At 45.2% G+C, this 23766-nt stretch overlaps 1 protein-coding gene across 4 annotated transcripts; it reads right to left on the reverse strand.

Moving 5' to 3' along the window:
- Positions 1-963: 963 nt before the first annotated feature.
- Positions 964-22048, reverse strand: LOC139532364 (serine/threonine-protein kinase PAK 2-like). 4 transcript variants are annotated; one of them, XM_071329838.1, is made up of 15 exons: positions 21829-22048; positions 16948-17138; positions 14591-14700; positions 14158-14299; positions 12543-12559; positions 12210-12329; positions 11960-12080; positions 6186-6249; positions 5836-5884; positions 5473-5585; positions 5215-5332; positions 4969-5068; positions 2546-2742; positions 2314-2451; positions 964-2217 (listed from the first exon to the last, which is right to left on the reverse strand). In XM_071329838.1, the coding sequence occupies exons 2-15, from the start codon at positions 17120-17122 to the stop codon at positions 2131-2133; spliced, it is 1551 nt and encodes a 516-aa protein (XP_071185939.1). In that variant the 5' UTR covers positions 17123-17138; positions 21829-22048; the 3' UTR covers positions 964-2130. The 4 variants fall into 4 exon arrangements, with proteins under 4 accessions (XP_071185939.1, XP_071185940.1, XP_071185941.1 ...); XM_071329839.1 differs by having other exon boundaries at positions 16948-17246; positions 21829-21961; XM_071329840.1 differs by having other exon boundaries at positions 16948-17191; positions 21829-21933.
- Between the last annotated feature and the right edge of the window lie 1718 nt (positions 22049-23766).

Consider the following 23766-nt stretch of genomic DNA (forward strand, 5'->3'; position numbering starts at 1 on the left):
TACACAGACACAGTACTTCACCCTATAATGTTCTACACAGACACAGTACTTCACCTATGATGTTCTACACAGACACAGTACTTCACCTATAATGTTCTACACAGACACAGTACTTCACCCTATAATGTTCTACACAGACACAGTACTTCACCTATAATGTTCTACACAGACACAGTACTTCACCTATAATGTTCTACACAGACACAGTACTTCACCCTATAATGTTCTACACAGACACAGTACTTCACCCTATAATGTTCTACACAGACACAGTACTTCACCTATAATGTTCTACACAGACACAGTACTTCACCTATAATGTTCTACACAGACACAGTACTTCACCTATAATGTTCTACACAGACACAGTACTTCACCTATAATGTTCTACACAGACACAGTACTTCACCTATAATGTTCTACACAGACACAGTACTTCACCCTATAATGTTCTACACAGACACAGTACTTCACCCTATAATGTTCTACACAGACACAGTACTTCACCTATAATGTTCTACACAGGCACAGTACTTCACCCTATAATGTTCTACACAGACACAGTACTTCACCTATAATGTTCTACACAGGCACAGTACTTCACCCTATAATGTTCTACACAGGCACAGTACTTCACCTATAATGTTCTACACAGACACAGTACTTCACCCTATAATGTTCTACACAGGCACAGTACTTCACCTATAATGTTCTACACAGGCACAGTACTTCACCTATAATGTTCTACACAGACACAGTACTTCACCCTATAATGTTCTACACAGACACAGTACTTCACCCTATAATGTTCTACACAGACACAGTACTTCACCTATAATGTTCTACACAGACACAGTACTTCACCTATAATGTTCTACACAGACACAGTACTTCACCTATAATGTTCTACACAGACACAGTACTTCACCTATAATGTTCTACACAGACACACGCACACAAGCATTAGTTCAAGTCTATCTTTAATAATAATTTACATAGACTGTTTGAAAATACATGGTTTCCAGTAAAAAATAAACATTTGGTTTCATTAATTAAAAATGATCAACAGAAGGGGATACTCATTAAAATCCTCACCCTCATCAGACTCAACCAATCAACCCCTCTGACTGGAATGTCTGTGAAATGGAATGGAACTAGTCTAGCACGGTGGAATGCTTTTTGATTGGCCAATCATAGGAGCAAATCCTAACTTCCATTTAAGTCACGTTTTCACGTAGTCATGCGTTGATGTCAATGGGACACTAAGTGAAAATTCAACTTAATGAGGTGAAAGTTAGGCTTCACCCCATAGAGCCTAGAGGTTGTGTTCATTAAGGCACACCGTTATGGAACGTTTCTGTCAGAATGTTAGTTACAAAACACCAAATGAAAAGTATACATACACGTTAAAAAACAGTTCTCCAAGTATCCAGATTTTTCCCCCTCAACGTTTGTCAAAGTACATAATATACAAAACGATTTTGAAAAATGTAATTTGGTTTTGCTGCCAAAATATTTGAATTGAATACCGAGATAGTTCCATACAGCAATTATTTTCTTTCATTTTGTTAAAGGTGCAATCTGTAGTTTTATTTGCAGGTGTACTGCAACACTGATACTGTAGGCTTGAAATGAACTATTTGTTTGTGGGACAATCATTTTTACAGATTGCACCTTTAAGTTTCTTAGTCAGAGTAGAGAGAAAGAAAGAACAGGTAGCAGGCAGAGAGACAAGCAGAACAAGAAAACCTCACAACATCTGAATGAACAAGAGGGTGAGGAAAATGGAGGGTGGGTGAGGGACAGATGAGGAGGGGGGGTGAGGGACAGACAGGGAGAGGGTATGAGACATAGGAAGACTGGTGTGTGATATGGAGTGAGGGGTGAAGGACAGACGGGAAGGGGAGTCAAACAGAGCAGGAGGCTGACTTGTGTGACTTGTAGGTGTACGAGCCAGGGCGCTAGCAGGCTAGCATTTAGCATCAAGGAGGAGATGCTGTCAATTACAGAGAGGCACTGACGAGTTGGCACAGTAGGGCTGGAAGTTAGCTGGTAAGGCTAGTAGTTAGCAGTTAGCGGTCAGGCTAACACAGAGACAGAGGAATCCAGTGTATCTGTGGCTAACTAGGGTTAGCGGTTACTCTTCATGGCCTCCTTGGCTGCCAGGATGAGAGGGGTGAGGCTGGAGAGAGGCTTGGCCAGCTTTAGGAATGGATGCTGCAGGGAAGACAAGAGATCAACCAATGAAACAAACTCTTCTCATCACGGAGTGTGTGTATGTGTTTGTTTGTGCGTGCGTGTGTGTGTGTGTACCTGCAGTAGTTCTTTCCCCCCTCCTCTCTTCTCTACATCCATCTCCAGACAGCGGGACAGGAAGGACCTGAACACTGGAGATAACTTCTCTGGAGACTGGAGCTCTGGAGTCCCATTGGTGGCTATCAGGTAGAGGGCCTGTAGGCGACACAGACACACACTGAACATTAGTGGCCACCAAGCCCCCCCCCCCCCCCCCCACACACACACACACACACACATCCATCCTCACCCTGAGTGGGTTCTCGTTGAGGTAAGGGGGTTCTCCCTCCACCATCTCTATAGCCATGATGCCCAGGGACCAGATGTCCACCTTGGGTCCGTAGGCCTTCCTGGTCACCACCTCAGGAGCCATCCAGTAGGGAGTCCCCACCATGGTGCTTCTTTTACTCTGCTCTGGAGTGATCTGGGCACAGAACCCAAAGTCAGCTGGAGAGGGAGGGGAGAGAACAGACATGTTAGGGGGATTGTCAACCCAGCAGTATAACGATAGGGTACAATGCAATAAGATCCAAGTTAGCGTGACTGTCAAGCTAATATGAAACATTCATCTAGTCACATTCAGCTAGACAGGAGAGAAAACAGGTAAGTTAGTGTGATTGTCAAGCCAATACAATGATAGGACACAAAACAATTGGACACTTAGGATTGGCAAGGCATTTTATCTAGGAACAGAACCCAGAACCAGCTAGAGAAGAGAGGGGGAGAGGGAGGAGTGGGGAAGAGAGGAAGGGAGAGAGGAAGAGGAGGCAGACAGAAAGTGTGTGTGTGGGTGTGTGTGTAAGGTGTACGCTGGGAGTCAGGAAGCAACTACAGGGAGTGAATAATTGAATTAATACATAGAACATAGTACAAAACAAGAAACAGAAAAAGCTCACAGACATGAAACATGAACAGAGTCAATAACGCCTGGAGAAGAACCCAAAGGGAGAGACATATAAATGGAGGTAATCAGGGAGGTGATGGAGTCCAGGTGAGTCTGATGAGGCGCTGGTGCGTGTAACGATGGGGACAGGTGTTCGTAATCATGTGGCAACTGGCAACAACAAGCGCCAGAAAAGGGGGAGTGGGAGTAGACGTGACAGTACCCCCTCCCTGACACGCGGCTCCTGCCGCAAGACGCAAACCAGAGAGACGGTCCCGGGGACCAGGAGCGGGTCGGTTGCCTCAGTTGAGGCGCGGGAACCTGTAGAACCAGCTGAGGCATGGGAGCCTGTTGAACCGGCTGAGGCATGGGAGCCTGTTGAACCGGCTGAGGCATGGGAGCCTGTTGAACCGGCTGAGGCATGGGAGCCTGTTGAACCGGCTGAGGCATGGGAACCTGTTGAACCGGCTGAGGCATGGGAGCCTGTTGAACCGGCTGAGGCATGGGAGCCTGTTGAACCGGCTGAGGCATGAGAGCCTGTTGAACCGGCTGAGGCATGGGAGCCTGTTGAACCGGCTGAGGCATGGGAACCTGTTGAACCGGCTGAGGCATGGGAGCCTGTTGAACCGGCTGAGGCATGGGAGCCTGTTGAACCGGCTGAGGCATGAGAGCCTGTTGAACCGGCTGAGGCATGGGAGCCTGTTGAACCGGCTGAGGCATGGGAGCCTGTTGAACCGGCTGAGGCATGAGAGCCTGTTGAACCGGCTGAGGCATGAGAGCCTGTAGAACCAGCTGAGGCATGGGAGCCTGTTGAACCGGCTGAGGCATGAGAGCCTGTAGAACCAGCTGAGGCAAGGTAGCCTGACGAGCCGGCTGAGGCATGGGAGCCTGTTGAACCGGTTGAGGCATGGGAGCCTGACAAGCTGGCTGAGGTATGGGAGCCTGTTGAACCGGCTGAGGCATGGGAGCCTGACGAGCCGGCTGAGGCATGGGAGCCTGTTGAACCGGCTGAGGCATGGGAGCCTGTTGAACCGGCTGAGGCATGAGAGCCTGTTGAACCGGCTGAGGCATGAGAGCCTGTAGAACCAGCTGAGGCATGGGAGCCTGACGAGCCGGCTGAGGCATAGGAGCCTGTTGAACCGGCTGAGGCATGAGAGCCTGTTGAACCGGCTGAGGCATGAGAGCCTGTAGAACCAGCTGAGGCATGGGAGCCTGACGAGCCGGCTGAGGCATGAGAGCCTGACAAGCTGGCTGAGGTATGGGAGCCTGTTGAACCGGCTGAGGCATGGGAGCCTGACGAGCCGGCTGAGGCATGGGGAGCCTGCCGAACTAACCGAGTCTTGAGAACCTGTCAAGCCAGCTGAGGCACGGAAGCCTGACGAGCCAGCTGAGGCATTCCCGATTGCTTCGGCAGCGGCACCTGGACCAGCCGTTGCCAATAAATGAAACAAAAAATCCCTGATACTCCTATTTGGTGAGGCGTTATTCTGTAACGTGTATGCTGGGAGTCAGGAAGCAATTACAGGGAGTGAATAATTGAATTAATAAATAGAACATAGTACAAAACAAGAAACAGAAAAAGCTCACAGACATGAAACATGAACAGAGTCAATAACGCCTGGAGAAGAACCCAAAGGGAGGGACATATAAAGGGAGGTAATCAGGGAGGTGATGGAGTCCAGGTGAGTCTGATGAGGCGCTGGTGCGCGTAACGATAGGGACAGGTGTTCGTAATCATGAGCAGCCTGGTGACCTAGAGCGCCGGAGAGGGAGTGTGTGTGTGTTCTTACTGAGCTTGACAGATCCGTCCATTCCCAGCAGCACGTTGTCACTCTTGATGTCTCTGTGGATCACCTGGTTGGCATGGAGGAACTCCAGAGCCTGCAGACACTACAGGACACACACAGGACACACCGTTACACACACCTTCCTGTGCTCTGTGACTGAGTGTGTGTGAGTATGCCTTTCGGCAGACAGCAGCAGTGTGTGTGTGTGTGTGTGTATGTGTGTGTGTGTGTGTGTGTGTGTGTGTGTACCTCTCTGCACACAGCAGCGATCTGAGCCTCGTCCATGCATGTTTCCGTGACAACGTCTGTTAGCGAACCTCCAGCCAGATACTCCATCACCACAAACAACTCCTCACCTACCAGGAAACTACACACACACACACACACACACACACACACACACACACACACAGAAACAAAGTAAATAACTGACTCCAACACACAGAGTACTGACACAGGCGTACTTCTGTGTGTGTGTGTGTGTGTGTGTGTGTGTGTGTGTGTTACCTGTCTACGTAGTTGACGATGTTAGGTTGTTGTAACTCCTTCATCACCAGGATCTCGTTGATGATCAGTTCCTTCTTCGGCTGTTTCTGGAGGTTGATCTGTTTGATAGCTACCTGTAACACACACACACACACACACACACACACACACACACACACACACACACACACACACACACACACACACACACACACACACACACACACACACACACACACACACACACACACACACACACACACACACACACACACACGTTTTAAGTCTGTGTCAAGTCTGTTGTGTGAATTGCATATTTAGTTTGTACTGCATGTCAGTCTGAATGTGTGTGTGTGTTGGTGTTGACACAGGAAGGGACAATACCTCTGCACCAGTGGCAACATCGATGGCTGTGTAGACAGTACCAGACGCTCTGAGAGAGAGAACGAGAGAGAGACAGAAAGACAGCGCGAGAGAATGAGAGAGAGGGAGAGCGAGAGAGAACGAGAGAGAGAGCGAGAGAGAGCGAGAGACAGAGAGTAGTGTCCAATCTGTTACTTAGATATGGATAAAGGCACAAAAAGGTGAACATGTAAATAGACTCACCTCTGCAGTGTGTGTGTGCGTGTGTGTGTGTGTGTGTGTGTGTGTGTGTGTGTGTGTGTGTGTGTGTGTGTGTGTGTGTGTGTGTGTGTGTGTGTGTGTGTGTGTGTGTGTGTGTGTGTGTGTCTCACCCCTGGCCGATCTTCTCATAGCGTGTGTACTTCTTCTTGGGATCGCCAATACTGACGATGGTTCCTGAAAGACATAGAACCAGACTGGTGACATAATGTGTGTATGTGTGTGATATACTGTATGTCTGTGTGTGATATACTGTATGTCTGTGTGTGATATACTGTATGTCTGTGTGTAATATGATGTGTGTGATATACTGTATGTCTGTGTGTAATATGATGTGTGTGATACACTGTATGTGTATCAGCGTGTAAATCAGCTAGAAAGATGTGTCGGCATCGAGTAATTGTCTCTGGCCCCCTCCCAGTTAGGGGGAGTGACGAGCTCTACAGCAGAGTCTCAGCACTCAATCGCTGGTTGAAAACTGTTTTCTGCCCCTCCCAAAAGATAGAATTTGTAGATAATTGGCCCTCTTTCTGGGACTCACCCACAAACAGGACCAAGCCTGACCTGCTGAGGAGTGACGGACTCCATCCTAGCTGGAGGGGTGCTCTCATCTTATCTACCAACATAGATAGGGCTCTAACTCCTCTAGCCCCACAATGAAATAGGGTGCAGGCCAGGCAGCAGGCTGTTAGCCAACCTGCCAGCTTAGTGGAGTCTGCCAATAGCACAGTCAGTGTAGTCAGCTCAGCCATACCCATTGAGACTGTGTCTGTGCCTCGACCTAGGTTGGGCAAAACTAAACATGGCGGTGTTCGCCTTAGCAATCTTATTAGGATAAAGACCTCCTCCATTCCTGCCATTATTGAAAGAGATCGTGATACCTCACATCTCAAAATAGGGTTACTTAATGTTAGATCCCTCACTTCAAAGGCAGTCATAGTCAATGAACTAATCACTGATCATAATCTTGATGTGATTGGCCTGACTGAAACATGGCTTAAGCCTGATGAATTTACTGTGTTAAATGAGGCCTCACCTCCTGGTTACACTAGTGACCATATCCCCCGTGCATCCCGCAAAGGCGGAGGTGTTGCTAACATTTACGATAGCAAATTTCAATTTACAAAAAAAAAAATGGCGTTTTCGTCTTTTGAGCTTCTAGTCATGAAATCTATGCAGCCTACTCAATCACTTTTTATAGCTACTGTTTACAGGCCTCCTGGGCCATATACAGCGTTCCTCTCTGAGTTTCCTGAATTCCTATCAGACCTTGTAGTCATAGCAGATCATATTCTAATTTTTGGTGATTTTAATATTCACATGGAGAAGTCCACAGACCCACTCCAAAAGTCTTTCGGAGCCATTATCGACTCAGTGGGTTTTGTCCAACATGTCTCTGGACCTACTCACTGCCACAGTCATACATAGTTTTGTCCCATGGAATAAATGTTGTAGATCTTAATGTTTTTCCACATAATCCTGGACTATCGGACCACCATTTTATTACGTTTGCAATCGCAACAAATAATCTGCTCAGACCCCAACCAAGGAGCATCAAAAGTCGTGCTATAAATTCTCAGACAACACAAAAATTCCTTGATGCCCTTCCAGACTCCTTCTGCCTACCCAAGGACGTCAGAGGACAAAAATCAGTTAACCACCTAACTGAGGAACTCAATTTAACCTTGCGCAATACCCTAGATGCAGTTGCAACCCTAAAAACGAAAAACATTTGTCATAAGAAACTAGCTCCCTGGTATACAGAAAATACCCGAGCTTTGAAGCAAGCTTCCAGGAAATTGGAACGGAAATGGCGCCACACCAAACTGGAAGTCTTCCGACTAGCTTGGAAAGACAGTACCGTGCAGTACCGAAGAGCCCTCACTGCTGCTCGATCATCCTACTTTTCCAACTTAATCGAGGAAAATAAGAACAATCCAAAATTTCTTTTTGATACTGTTGCGAAACTAACTAAAAAGCAGCATTCCCCAAGAGAGGATGGCTTTCACTTCAGCAGTAATAAATTCATGAACTTCTTTGAGGAAAAGATCATGACCATTAGAAAGCAAATTACGGACTCCTCTTTGAATCTGCGTATTCCTCCAGGGCTTAGCTGTCCTGGATCTGCACAGCTCTGCGAGGGCCTGGGATCGGGAGAGACACTTAAGTGTTTTAGTACTATATCTCTTGACACAATGATGAAAATAATCATGGCCTCTAAACCTTCAAGCTGCATACTGGATCCTATTCCTACTAAACTGCTGAAGGAGCTGCTTCCTGTGCTTGGCCCTCCTATGTTGAACATAATAAACAGCTCTCTATCCACCGGATGTGTACCGAACTCACTAAAAGTGGCAGTGATAAAGCCTCTCTTGAAAAAGCCAAACCTTGACCCGGAAAATATAAAAAACTATCGGCCTATATCGAATCTTCCATTCCTCTCAAAGATTTTAGAAAAAGCTGTTGCGCAGCAACTCACTGCCTTTCTGAAGACAAATAATGTATACGAAATGCTTCAGTCTGGTTTTAGACCCCATCATAGCACTGAGACTGCACTTGTGAAGGTGGTAAATGACCTTTTAATGGCGTCAGACCGAGGCTCTGCATCTGTCCTCGTGCTACTAGACCTTAGTGCTGCCTTTGACACCATCGATCACCACATTCTTTTGGAGAGACTGGAAACCCAAATTGGTCTACACGGACAAGTTCTGGCCTGGTTTAGATCTTACCTGTCGGAAAGATATCAGTTTGTCTCTGTGAATGGTCTGTCCTCTGACAAATCAACTGTACATTTCGGTGTTCCTCAAGGTTCCGTTTTAGGACCACTATTGTTTTCACTATATATTTTACCTCTTGGGGATGTTATTCGAAAACATAATGTTAACTTTCACTGCTATGCGGATGACACACAGCTGTACATTTCAATGAAACATGGTGAAGCCCCAAAATTGCCCTCGCTAGAAGCCTGTGTTTCAGACATAAGGAAGTGGATGGCTGAAAACTTTCTACTTTTAAACTCGGACAAAACAGAGATGCTTGTTCTAGGTCCCAAGAAACAAAGAGATCTTCTGTTAAATCTGACAATTCATCTTGATGGTTGTAAAGTCGTCTCAAATAAAACTGTGAAGGACCTCGGCGTTACTCTTGACCCTGATCTCTCTTTTGACGAACATATCAAGACTGTTTCAAGGACAGCTTTTTTCCATCTACGTAACATTGCAAAAATCAGAAATTTTCTGTCCAAAAATGATGCAGAAAAATTAATCCATGCATTTGTTACTTCTAGGTTAGACTACTGCAATGCTCTACTTTCCGGCTACCCGGATAAAGCACTAAATAAACTTCAGTTAGTGCTAAATACGGCTGCTAGAATCCTGACTAGAACCAAGAAATTTGATCATATTACTCCAGTGCTAGCTTCCCTACACTGGCTTCCTGTTAAGGCAAGGGCTGATTTCAAGGTTTTACTGTTAACCTATAAACCGTTACATGGGCTTGCTCCTACCTATCTTTCCGAGTTGGTCCTGCCGTACATACCAATACGTACGCTACGGTCACAAGACGCAGGCCTCCTAATTGTCCCTAGAATTTCTAAGCAAACAGCGGGAGGCAGGGCTTTCTCCTATAGATCTCCATTTTTATGGAACAGTCTGCCTACCCATGTGAGAGACACAGACTCGGTCTCAACCTTTAAGTCTTTACTGAAGACTTATCTCTTCAGTAGGTCATATGATTGAGTGTAGTCTGGCCCAGGAGTGTGAAGGTGAACGGAAAGGCTCTGGAGCAACGAACCGCCCTTGCTGTCTCTGCCAGGCCGGTTCCCCTCTCTCCACTGGGATTCTCTGCCTCTAACCCTGTTACAGGGGCTGAGTCACTGGCTTGCTGGTGCTCTTTCATGCCGTCCCTAGGAGGGGTGCGTCACTTGAGTGGGTTGAGTTACTGACGTGATCTTCCTGTCTGGGTTGGCGCCCCCCCTTGGTTTGTGCTGTGGTGGAGACCTTTGTGGGCTATACTCTGCCTTGTCTCAGGATTGTAAGTTGGTGGTTGAGGATTTCCCTCTAGTGGTGCGGGGGCTGTGCTTTGGCAAAGTGGGTGGGGTTATATCCTTCCTATTTGGCCCTGTCCGGGGGTTTCTTCGGATGGGGCCACAGTGTCTCCTGACCGCTCCTGTCTCAGCCTCCAGTATTTATGCTGCAGTAGTTTGTGTCGGGGGGCTAGGGTCAGTTGGTTACCTGGAGTACTTCTCCTGTCTTATCCAGTGTCCTGTGTGAATTTAAGTATGCTCTCTCTAATTCTCTCGTTCTCTCTTTCTTTCTCTCGGAGGACCTGAGCCCTAGGACCATACGTCGGGACTACCGGGCGTGGTGACACCTTGCTGTCCCCAGTCCGCCTGGCCTTGCTGCTATTCCAGTTTCAACTGTTCTGCCTGCGGTTACGGAACCCCTACCTGTCCCAGACCTGCTGTTTTCAGCTCTTAATGATCGGCTATGAAAAGCCAACTGAGATTTATTCCTGATTATTATTTGACCATGCTTGTCATTTATGAACATTTTGAAAATCTTGGCTCTCTCTAATTTTCTCCTTCTCTCTTTCTTTCTCTCGGAGGACCTGAGCCCTAGGACCATACGTCGGGACTACCGGCCGTGGTGACTCCTTGCTGTCCCCAGTCCGCCTGGCCTTGCTGCTATTCCAGTTTCAACTGTTCTGCCTGCGGTTATGGAACCCCTACCTGTCCCAGACCTGCTGTTTTCAGCTCTTAATGATCGGTTATGAAAAGCCAACTGAGATTTATTCCTGATTATTATTTGACCATGCTTGTCATTTATGGAAATTTTGAAAATCTTGGCTCTCTCTAATTTTCTCCTTCTCTCTTTCTTTCTCTCGGAGGACCTGGGCCCTAGGACCATGCGTCGGGACTGCCGCCCGTGGTGACTCCTTGCTGTCCCCAGTCCGCCTGGCCTTGCTGCTATTCCAGTTTCAGCTGTTCTGCCTGCGGTTATGGAACCGCCACCTGTCCCAGACCTGTTGTTTTTCAACTCTTGATGATCGGCTATGAAAAGCCAACTGAAAATTATTCATGATTATTATTTGACCATGCTTGTCACTTATGAACATTTTTGAACATCTTGGCATAGTTCTGTTATAATCTCCACCCGGCACAGCCAGAAGAGGACTGGCCACCCCTCATAGCCTGGTTCCTCTCTAGGTTTCTTCCTAGGTTTTGGCCTTTCTAGGGAGTTTTTCCTAGCCACCGTGCTTCTACACCTGCATTACTAGCTGTTTGGGGTTTTAGGCTGGGTGTCTGTACAGCACTTCGAGATATTAGCTGATGTACGAAGGGCTATATAAAATAAAATTGATTGATTGATTGATGTCTGTGTGTAATATGATGTGTGTGATATACTGTATGTCTGTGTGTAATATGATGTGTGTGATATACTGTATGTCTGTGTGTAATATGATGTGTGTGATATACTGTATGTCTGTGTGTAATATGATGTGTGTGGTATACTGTATGTCTGTGTGTAATATGATGTGTGTGATACACTGTATGTCTGTGTGTAATATGATGTGTGTGATATACTGTATGTCTGTGTGTAATATAATGTGTGTGATACACTGTATGTCCGTGTTTAATGTGATGTGTGTGATACATGCACAATATATTATATTTGTGTAAGATACTGTATGTGTGTGTGTGTGTGTGTGTGTGTGTGTGTGTGTGTGTGTGTGTGTGTGTGTGTGTGTGTTCCAGGTGTGTGTGTTCCAGGTGTGTGTGTGTGTGTGTGTTCCAGGTGTGTGCGTTCCAGGTGTGTGTGTGTGTTCCAGGTGTGTGTGTGTTCCAGGTGTGTGTGTGTGTGTTCCAGGTGTGTGTGTGTTTCCTTACGTAGTTTCTCCATGATTTCCTCGTCAGTCATCTTGCCCTGCTGTTTCTTCTTGTTCCTGTTGGAGGCGGAGTCAGGCTCTGACAACGGGGGAAGTGGGTCGATGACAGACTTGGTGTACACCTACCACACACACAGACACAAACACACTGTTGAGTTCTAGGTTTTTTTCATTGCAGTCACACTATCTCAGAAGAGTAGCGTTCCTGAAACACTTTTCCAGGCATTGTGTGTGTGTACGGGGTAACTTACTGATTTGGTGTGCTCAGGCCGTGGCGCCACAATAGGGGGCGGAGCTTCGTCTCCATCATCGTCATCATCATCACCGTCCTTACCGCCTGATGGCGAGGACGTGGCACCCTGCTTTCCAGGCTGGAACACACACACACACACACACACACACACACACACACACACACACACACACACACACACACACACACACACACACACACACACACACACACACACACACACACACACACACACACACACACACACACACACACACACACACAGTGTTGCAATGAAGAAGCCCTTAGTAGTTTGTATTTTGGAATTTTCTTGTGGTTGTGTAGTACTCACCGACTGTGCATCTTTTTCTGAGGGAAGAGGACAGAGACAGAGAGAGACAGAGAGAGAGACAGAGACAGAGAGAGACAGAGAGAGACAGAGAGAGAGAGAGAGAGAGAGAGAGAGAGAGAGAGAGAGAGAGAGAGAGAGAGAGAGAGAGAGAGAGAGAGAGAGAGAGAGAGAGAGACAGAGAGAGAGAGAGACAGACAGACAGAGAGACAGAGAGACAGAGACAGAGACAGAGACAGAGACAGAGACAGAGACAGAGAGAGAGAGAGAGAGAGAGCAGAGAGAGACAGAGAGAGACAGAGAGAGAGAGAGAGAGAGAGAGAGAGAGAGAGAGAGAGAGAGAGACAGAGAGACAGAGAGAGAGAGAGAGAGACAGAGAGACAGAGAGAGAGAGAGAGAGAGAGAGAGAGAGAGAGAGAGAGAGAGAGAGAGAGAGAGAGAGAGAGAGAGAGAGAGAGACAGAGAGAGTTTTAATGACACATCTATAGACATCTGAGAGCTTTATGACTGATTCATTCACATGATAGAAGAGACCCAGGGTCCTTCCCAAATGGCATCCCCTTCACAGTGCAGTACATAGGGAAAAGGGTGCCATTTGGGATGCAGCAAATCACATCAAATAAAATTGTATTTATCACATGCGCCAAATACAACATGTGTAGCTCACCGTGAAATGCTGACTTACAAGCCCTTAACCAACAATGCAGAGTTTTAAGAAAATAAAAGTTAAGAAAATATTTGTTAAATAAACGAAAGAAAGAAAAACGTACACAATAAAATAACAGTAGCGAGGCTTTCTACAGGGGGTGCAGGTACCGAGTCAATGTGCAGGGGTACAGGTTAGTCGGTGATATGTACATGTAGGTAGGGGTAAAGTGCCTATGCATAGATAATAAAAAATTGGGTAGCAGCAGTGTAAAAAAGGGGGTCAATGCAAATAGTCCAGGTGGCCATTTGATTAACTGGTTCCGCAGTCTTATGGCTTGGGGGTAGAAGCTGTTAAGGAGCCTTTTGGACCTGAACTTGGCGCTCCGGTACCGCTTGCTGTGTGGTAGCAGAGAGAACAGTCTATGACATGGGTGGCTGGAGTCTTTGACAATCTTTAGGGCCTTCTTCTGACACCGCCTGGTATAGAGGTCCTGGATGGCAGGAAGCTTGGCCCCAGTGAAGTACTGGGCCGTACGCACTACCAAATCTTTTCAGTCTCCTGAGGGGGAATAGGTTTCGTCGTGCCCACTTCACAACTATCTTGGTGTGTTTGGACCATGATAGTTTGTTGGTGATGTGGACACCAAGGAACTTGAAGCTCTCGACCAATTCCACTACAGCCCCGTCAATGAGAATGGGGGTGTGTTCGGTCCTCCTTTTCCTGTAGTCCACGATCATCTCCTTAGTCTTGATCACATTGAGGTAGAGGTTGTTGTCCTGGCACCACACTGCCAGTTCTCTGACCTCCTCCCTATAGGCTGTCTCATCGTTGTTGGTGATAAGGCCTACCACCGTTGTGTCGTCAGCAAACTTAATGATGGTGTTGGAGTCATGGGTAAACAGGGAGTACAGGAGGGGACTAAGCACGCACCCCTGAGATAGAGAGAGAGAGATAGAGAGATGGACCAACCTGAGAAGGAGAGGTATTTCTGTTTTGCGGTGGAGGAGTCGTAGAACTTGAGAATGTCCAGAACAGCCTGAGGATTCTGCTTCTGCTCCGATTTACTGATGTTAGACGTCTGGAGCAGTTTGGACCACTGCTCCGGCATGCCCTACACACACACACACACACACAGATTATTACTCAAACACACACACACACAGATTATTACTCAAACACACACACACACACACACACACACACACACACACACACACACACACACACACACACACACACACACACACACACACAGATTATTACTCAAACACACACACACACAGATTATTACTCAAACACACACACACACAGATTATTACTCAAACACACACATATACGCCACAGACCCACCCACAGATGAATAGTTAAACACACACACTAAGAGAAAGGAAGACAGACTCACTGTGAACTCTCCTGTGACGGAGTCAAAGCCCACATGGATGGTGTGTTCAAAGTCTGACGGAGAGGAGATCTCTGGTCTGTTGTCCTTATCACGATCCTTCTTCCTGCCTCCTGACACACACACACACACATACTATAATTAATATACACACTCCTTAACACAGCTTAGATGTCTGTGTGGTTCTGTGTGCTTCTGTGTTTGTGAGTGTGTGTATGTTTGTGTGTGTGTGGCATCATCATCGGCATCGGTCGACAGTAGAGGTCGACCGATTAATCAGAATGACCGATTATTTAGGGCCGATTTCAAGTTTTCATAACAATCGGAAATCGGTATTTTTGGACACCGATTTGGCCGTTTTTTTTTAAACCTTTATTTAACTTGGCAAGTCAGTTAAGAACACATTCTTATTTTCAATGACGGCCTAGGAATGGTGGGTTAACTGCCTTGTTCAGGGCCAGAACGACAGATTTTTACCTTGTCAGCTCAGGGATTCAATCTGGCAACCTTACAGTTAACTAGTCCAACGCTCTTGTAACGATCGTCGTAATCCTCCTCGTCTGAGGAGGACAAGTTAGAAGGATCGGAGGACCAAAACGCAGCGTGGTATGTATCCATATTTATTAGAATACTTTTCTAGACAAACAAAATAATAAACAAAACGAAACCAATGACGCTAACAGTACTGAACATGTGAACAAATGAAAAACAATGAACGCACGAACAGGAACAATCACGCACAAACAAACAGTGAGAACAGCCTACCTTAATATGATTCCCAATCAGAGACAACGTAAAACACCTGCCTCTGATTGAGAACCATATCAGGCTAGTTAGACAACCCTAAACCAATGAAAACACATAACATGGAATATACCCACCCAGCTCACGTCCTGACCAACTAAACAAAGACTAAACAAAGGAAATAAGGTCAGGAACGTGACAGCTCTAACCACCTGATTACATTGCACTCCACGAGGAGCCTGCCTGTTACGCGAATGCAGTAAGAAGCCAAGGTAAGTTGCTAGCTAGCATTAAACTTATCTTATAAAAAACCGTCAATCAATCAACCATAATCACTAGTTAACTACACATGGTTGATGATATTACTAGTTTATCTAGCGTGTCCTGCGTTGCATATAATCGATGCAGTGCGCATTCGCGGAAAAAGGACTGTCGTTGCTTCAACGTGTACCTAACCATAAACATCAATGCCTTTCTTAAAATCAACACACAGAAGTATATATTTTTAAACCTGCATATTTAGCTAAAAGAAATCCAGGTTAGCAGGCAATATTAACCAGGTGAAATTGTGTCACTTCTCTTGCGTTCATTGCACGCAGAGTCAGGGTATATGCGATAATAATAAACGTTTTGTTTTCGAAATGATAGTTTCCGGATTCGACCATATTAATGACCAAAGGCTCGTATTTCTGTGTGTTATTATGTTATAATTAAGTCTATGATTTGATATTTGATAGAGCAGTCTGACTGAGTGGTGGTAGGCAGCAGCAGGCTCATAAGCATTCATTCAAACAGCACTTTAGTGCGTTTTGCCAGCAGCTCTTCACTGTGCTTCAAGCATTGTGCTGTTTATGACTTCAAGCCTATCAACTCCCGAGATTAGGCTGGTGTAACCGATGTGAAATGGCTAGCTAGTTAGCGGGGTGCGCGCTAATAGCGTTTCAAACGTCACTCGCTCTGAGACTTGGAGTAGTTGTTCCCCTTGCTCTGCATGGGTAACGCTGCTTCGAGGGTGGCTGTTGTCGATGTGTTCCTGGTTCGAGCCCAGGTAGGAACGAGGAGAGGTAATGGTATAGAGAGAAATAGTCCTATAAATACTATATTAACTACAACCTAAAACCTCTTACCTTGGAATATTGAAGTCTCATGTTAAAAGGAACCACCAGCTTTCATATGTTCTCATATTCTGAGCAAGGAACTTAAGCTTTAGCTTTCTTACATGGCACATATTGCACTTTTACTTTCTTCTCCAACACTTTGTTTTTGCATTATTTAAACCAAATTGAACATGTTTCATTATTTATTTGAGGCTACATTTATTTGTATTGATGTATTATATTAAGTTAAAATAAGTGTTCATTCAGTATTGTTGTAATTGTCATTATTACAAATAAATTAAAAAAATCGGCCGATTAATCTGGCTTTTTTTGGTCCTCCAATAATCGGTATCAGCGTTGAAAAATCATAATCGGTCGACCTCTAGTCGACAGCCATAAGCAAGTGCGTGTGTGCGTGTGCGTGTGTGTGTGTGTGTGTGTGTGTGTGTGTGTGTGTGTGTGTGTGTGTGTGTGTGTGTGTGTGTGTGTGTGTGTGTGTGTGTGTGTGTGTGTGTGTACCTTTCTCTGAGGCGAATATGGAGATCATTTTACTCCGTTTCTGTTTCTCAGGAACAGAGGGGAGGGACCGAGAGTTGTAGTTGCCCGACACGGAGTCCTTGGCTCCGCCTCCTTGGCTGTTCATTCTGACAGGGGGGGCGGGGGGCTTGTCTTCACACACACCGCTGTCACACATCTACACACACACACACCTGGAGAGGGAGAGAGACACACACCGCTGTCACACATCTACACACACACACACCTGGAGAGGGAGAGAGAGACACACACCGCTGTCACACATCTACACACACACACACCTGGAGAGGGAGAGAGACACACCGCTGTCAGAGAAAAAGAGAGACCGCTATCACGCCTTGACACACCAACACAGAGTGAGAAGGTGTGTGTGTCCGTGTGTGTGTCTGCGTGTAAGAGGGAACAAAGAGTGGATGAGGAAGGTACATGTTATGTGTGGTTTCCTGCTGTGTGTGTGTGTGTGTGTGTGTGTGTGTGTGTGTGTGTGTGTGTGTGTGTGTGTGTGTGTGTGTGTGTGTGTGTGTGTGTAATGGATCGCAGAGCAGCTGGATGTTTTCGGCTCCCTTTTCACCTGCCCACCACAACCTCTTCCTCGTTCAGAGAAAAACGCGACAGAGTTCCCCTTCAAAAGGTATAAGGCACAGTGACATCATCACCATCAACAGGAAATAGCCTACATCTAGCTCACAGAGCTTTCATCACGTCCTGTCTCTGACCCTGCTGTGTGTGTGTGTGTGTGTCAGGACAACTGCCTTTCGATTCCCAATGTTTTTCTCTCCCCTCCACTAAAAGGACACAGTCAACATTCCACAGTGTCAGAACGACCCGCTAGCCTCCTTCTCCCTCTGTCTCTCTGTCTACAGCTTTGTATCCCCGATCAGACAGCATCCAGACATCAACAACTACATTAGCTGTCCCCAGCCTCTCCCCCTTTCCTCACCCCTCTCCCTCCTACTTACCCTTTCTGTCCTCTCCCCTGTGCTTTTCAGAAGAGTAGGTCAACAACAGCTTTACTTGAGCTTGTAATATCCGTGTGTGCACCTTATTACTCTCTCAGTCTATCTCGGCCTCTGTCTCTCTCAGTCCCTGTCTCTCTCATTCACTGTCTATCTTGGTCTCTTTCTTTCTTTCTCTTTCCCCCATCTCTCTATTCCTCTCTCTCTCTCGCTCTCTCTCTCTCTATTCCTCTCTCTCTCCAGGACATGTTATAACAGGCAGTCTCATTCCACAGCGGTCATAGACAGCCAGTTCTATCATGCCCAGCAGTTCTTGCTCATCTCCATGGTTACGCCCTGCACCAGGCCTGCCCAGCCTAGCCTAGTAACGTGTCAGGCAGTGTGTGTGTGTGTGTGTGTGTGTGTGTGTGTGTGTGTGTGTGTGTGTGTGTGTGTGTGTGTGTGTGTGTGTGTGTGTGTGTGTGTGTGTGTGTCAGGGTAATAATGGGTGCTATCCAGGCTGGGACTCGTTCCCTAGGAATTCCATTGCTCCATGGCTTGGGTTTGGTGTCTGTGTGTTTGTGTTTGTTTGTGGGTGTGCGTGCGTGCGTGCATTTGTGTGTGTGTGTGTGTGCGTGTGTGTGTGTGTGAGCGTGTGTTTGTGCGTGAATTCCATAGCTCCAGGCCTGTGATTGGGTAAATAAGAGGCAGAGGGACTTCCCTTAGGCCACAGAAACAAATTAATATCACCATCATGCCCTCTGATAGGCTGCAGGGAATTGTCACCATATTGCTTCGTCCCAGACAATCTAATGTTTTTATATCCATAAGGGGGAGTGAACAAAAGCACACTTTGAACAAGTGCAGACTTCCAGGATAGGAGAGGGAATCTGAACCCACCCTCTGTTTATATATTGTAGGTCTACTCTCTCCGTTACATTCTGTTCTCTCCGTTACATTCTACTCTCTCTGTTACATTCTACTCTCTCCGTTACATTCTACTCTCTCCGTTACATTCTGCTCTCTCCGTTACATTCTACTCTCTCCGTTACATTCTGCTCTCTCCGTTACATTCTGCTCTCTCCGTTACATTCTGCTCTCTCCGTTACATTCTGCTCTCTCCGTTACATTCTGCTCTCTCCGTTACATTCTGCTCTCTCCGTTACATTCTGCTCTCTCCGTTACATTCTACTCTCTCCGTTACATTCTACTCTCTCCGTTACATTCTACTCTCTCCGTTACATTCTACTCTCTCCGTTACATTCTACTCTCTCCGTTACATTCTGCTCTCTCCGTTACATTCTACTCTCTCCGTTACATTCTACTCTCTCTGTTACATTCTACTCTCTCTGTTACATTCTACTCTCTCTGTTACATTCTACTCTCTCTGTTACATTCTACTCTCTCCGTTACATTCTACTCTCTCCGTTACATTCTACTCTCTCCGTTACATTCTACTCTCTCCGTTACATTCTACTCTCTCCGTTACATTCTACTCTCTCCGTTACATTCTACTCTCTCCGTTACATTCTACTCTCTCCGTTACATTCTACTCTCTCCGTTACATTCTACTCTCTCCGTTACATTCTACTCTCTCCGTTACATTCTACTCTCTCCGTTACATTCTACTCTCTCCGTTACATTCTGCTCTCTGCTCTCTCTGTTACATTCTGCTCTCTCTGTTACATTCTACTCTCTCTGTTACATTCTGCTCTCTCCGTTACATTCTGCTCTCTCCGTTACATTCTGCTCTCTCCGTTACATTCTGCTCTCTCCGCTACATTCTGCTCTGTCCGTTACATTCTGCTCTCTCCGTTACATTCTGCTCTCTCCGCTACATTCTGCTCTCTCCGTTACATTCTGCTCTCTCCGTTACATTCTGCTCTCTCCGTTACATTCTGCTCTCTCCGTTACATTCTGCTCTCTCCGCTACATTCTACTCTCTCCGCTACATTCTACTCTCTCCGTTACATTCTACTCTCTCCGCTACATTCTGCTCTCTCCATTACGTTCTACTCTCTCCGTTACATTCTGCTCTCTTCCTTACATTCTGCTCTCTTCCTTACATTCTGCTCTCTTCCTTACTTACATTCTGCTCTCTCCATTACGTTCTACTCTCTCCGTTACATTCTGCTCTCTTCCTTACATTCTACTCTCTCCGTTACATTCTACTGTCTCCGTTACATTCTACTGTCTCCGTTACATTCTACTGTCTCCGTTACATTCTACTGTCTCCGTTACATTCTACTGTCTCCGTTACATTCTGCTCTCTTCCTTACATTCTGCTCTCTTCCTTACATTCTGCTCTCTTCCTTACATTCTACTCTCTCCGTTACATTCTACTCTCTCCGTTACATTCTGCTCTCTTCCTTACATTCTGCTCTCCGTTACATCCTACTCTCTACTCTTTGTTTCTAAGGGAAACCCACTTCCTCATCCTGGAACTTCTAGAGGCCCCGAGGATCACAAAGCCAAACTGACGAATCAGACAGAAGCAGGAAGCAAACATAGTCGACGTTGTTTACAGGAAGTAGAGTGAAACAGCCTTTTGTGTTCAACGTCTATAAAAGGAAATAGCTGACTGTACAGGACACACACACAGACACCTCCATGCCATGCTACACAGAGTAGACAATCCATTCATCCTGTATTCATTCATTCCAGCACACATCACAACACATGTCAGAATTCCACTTACAATGGTAAGCTACATGTGATGCACACAGACAGTGGCAAGCTACATGTGATGCACACAGACAGTGGCAGGCTACATGTGATGCACACAGACAGTGGCAGGCTACATGTGATGCACACAGACAGTGGTAAGCTACATGTGATGCACACAGACAGTGGCAGGCTACATATGATGCACACAGACAGTGGCAGGCTACATGTGATGCACACAGACAGTGGTAGGCTACATGTGATGCACACAGACAGTGGTAGGCTACATGTGATGCACACAGACAGTGGTACTGTAGGCTTACTGAAATAATACCAATAAGAAGAACTACAGTTGGATAACAACGTTAGATGAGTTAGTAGCTGCCAAAACCGCATCCACCCATCTACTAACTGGTAATCAGTTGTCGTGGGCTTTGTACAGTATATCAACTGTAATAACAAATGTATGTGAATGGGTGCAATATTCTACTAGGTCTTTATAGCCAGGCTAAATAATAGGTGGATGTGATATCTCCACTATAATAATATAATAATAGGTTTATAGCCAGGCTAAATAATAGGTGGATGTGATATCTCCACTATAATAATATAATAATAGGTTTATAGCCAGGCTAAATAATAGGTGGATGTGATATCTCCACTATAATAATATAATATGTTTATAGCCAGGCTATATAATAGGTGGATGTGATATCTCCACTATAATAATATAATATGTTTATAGCCAGGCTATATAATAGGTGGATGTGATATCTCCACTATAATAATATAATATGTTTATAGCCAGGCTATATAATAGGTGGATGTGATATCTCCACTATAATAAATATAATATGTTTATAGCCAGGCTATATAATAGGTGGATGTGATATCTCCACTATAATAATATAATATGTTTATAGCCAGGCTATATAATAGGTGGATGTGATATCTCCACTATAAAAGTAGCTATATGGATGGGAGGCTGGGTGTAATATGTCCACTAGGCCTTTAATGATAGGGTTACAGCCAGGCTATGATAGGTGGGTGTATGTCCACTATAAAAATAGTTTCACAGCTAGGCCTATGAGAATGGGTGCACTATATCCACTGTAATAAACGGTTTATAACCATGTGAAATGCAATATTATGTTATGTTCACTAGTGATTATCAGTAGCTAACTAACAGAAGTCCGATAGTACGGCTAGTTTAAGCAGATAGCTGGATAGCCTAGCCATGTTGTAATGTGCGCCTTTTACTCACCAGTAAGCTTAACTAGGAAGCAATATCTCGTCTCATGTAAAACTCCTGAAACCCCGCCCCTCCTCCTCTCTTTGTCTCCGCGGTACACCGATCTGGCGCTGTGATTTACTTCAGGTTTGAGCTAATAAACTGTAGTCGGTTATTCTAGTGCTGTTTTCACTTGTTTAGCTGTCCTCTTCTGGAATTGGGCCCCGAGGACCGTTGAAAAGCCAGGATGACAGGGCGGAAACGGAACGAACCACAGACCAAGCCCAGACAGAAAGGTACGCTCGATTTAGTTTCCACGCCAGCGCGCCGGGTGAGCGGGTTTTTAAAACAGTGTGGCGGTGGCCTTTCTCTGTCTGTACATTGATTTTGAAAATGTTCTTTGCATTTTTCTGGCAATTTCCTACAAGAGCTTTAGAGCATCGAAATACACATATCCAATTTAAAGACTACATCTGAGTTAAACACAGGTTTGTTATTACTATTAATTTATATCTAAAGTGCCAACAACATTGATAAAGATAAACAGAGCAGGCCTGGGCCGAAAATAGTTGTATTCTGTAGTTTAGTAGAAAATAAAAACTTTTCAAATACTCGAGGTAGTCTAATATAGTTTATTTAGAGTTTAAACTAAAAGCCAACTATACTGAACAAAAATATAAATGTAACATGTAAATGTGTTTCATGAGCTGAAATAAAATATCCCAGAAATGTTCCATATGCACAAAAAGCTTATTTCCCCTATTTTTTTGGCACAAATTTGTTTACATCCCTGTTAGTGAGCATTTCTTCTTTGCCGAGATAATCCATCCACCTGACAGGTGTGGCATATCAAGAAGCTGATTAAACAGCATGGACATTACACAGGTGCACCTGTGCAAAAAGGCCACTCTTAAATGTGCAGTTTTGTCACACAACACCACAGATGTATCAAGTTTTGAGGGAGCGTGCAATTGGCATGCTGACTGCAGGAATGTCCACCAGAGAATTGAATGTTAATTTCTCTACCATAAGTTGCCTCCGACGTCATTTTAGAGAATTTGGCAGTATGTCCAACCGGCCTTCACAACCGCAGACCACGTGTAAACACCCCAGCCCAGGACCTCCCCATCCAGCTACTTCACGTGTGGGATCGTCTGTGGGGGTGCTGAGGAGTATCTCTGTCTGTAATAAAGCCCTTTTGTGTGGAAAAACTAATTCTGATTGGCTGGCCCTGGCTCCCCAATGGGTGGGCCTGGCTCCCAAGTGAGTGGGTCTATGCCCTCGCAGGACCACCCATGGCTGCACCCTTGCCAAGTCATGTGAAATCCATAGATTAGGGCCTCGTTTATTTATTTCTATTGATTGATTTCCTTATATTAACTGTAACTCAGTAAAATCTTTGAAATTGATGCATGTTGAGTTTAGATTTTTGTTCAGTATATTTTCTTTGATATTCAAATACAGGTCTCAGAAAAATAAATCATATTTGAAAGTATTTTGAATAAGCCTACCTCTCAGAAAACCAAATAATATTTTAAGGTAGCCTATTTGAATATATGCAAGCAAAAACATGTTTTATTGACGGCTGCCAAATATTTGATGAAGAGGCCAAAACTACAACAGTTTGAATTAGTCTAAATATATGATCATAAATCAAATCAAATTTTATCGGTTGCATACACATATTTAGCAGATGTTATTGCGTGTGTGGCAAAATGCATGTGTCCCTATCTCCAACAGTGCAGTAAGATCTAACAATAAACAACTAAACACACAAATCTAAAAGTAAAAGAATGGAAATAAGACATATAGGTAAATGTGTTATTTCATAGTTTTGATGTCTTCAAAGAAAAACCCTGGAAGGAGTAGGTGTGTCCAAACGTTTGACTGGTACTGTGTATGTATGTATGTATGTATGTATGTGTGTGATGGGATGTATAGACATTATGCACAGTATATGATAGAATATGT

This window comes from Salvelinus alpinus, chromosome 10, assembly GCF_045679555.1.
Source record: "Salvelinus alpinus chromosome 10, SLU_Salpinus.1, whole genome shotgun sequence".
Lineage (NCBI taxonomy): Eukaryota > Metazoa > Chordata > Actinopteri > Salmoniformes > Salmonidae > Salvelinus > Salvelinus alpinus.

Excerpts from the sequence above, each read along its gene's own strand:
- LOC139532364 (XM_071329838.1), bottom strand. The coding sequence starts at position 17,122 with ATGTGTGACAGCGGTGTGTGTGAAGACAAGCCCCCCGCCCCCCCTGTC. Across the intron at positions 14,701-16,947 it reads CATATTCGCCTCAGAGAAAG|GAGGCAGGAAGAAGGATCGT; the intron begins GTACACACACAC and ends TGTGTGTGTCAG. Across the intron at positions 12,081-12,209 it reads GGCCTGAGCACACCAAATCA|GTGTACACCAAGTCTGTCAT; the intron begins GTAAGTTACCCC and ends TGTGTGTGGTAG.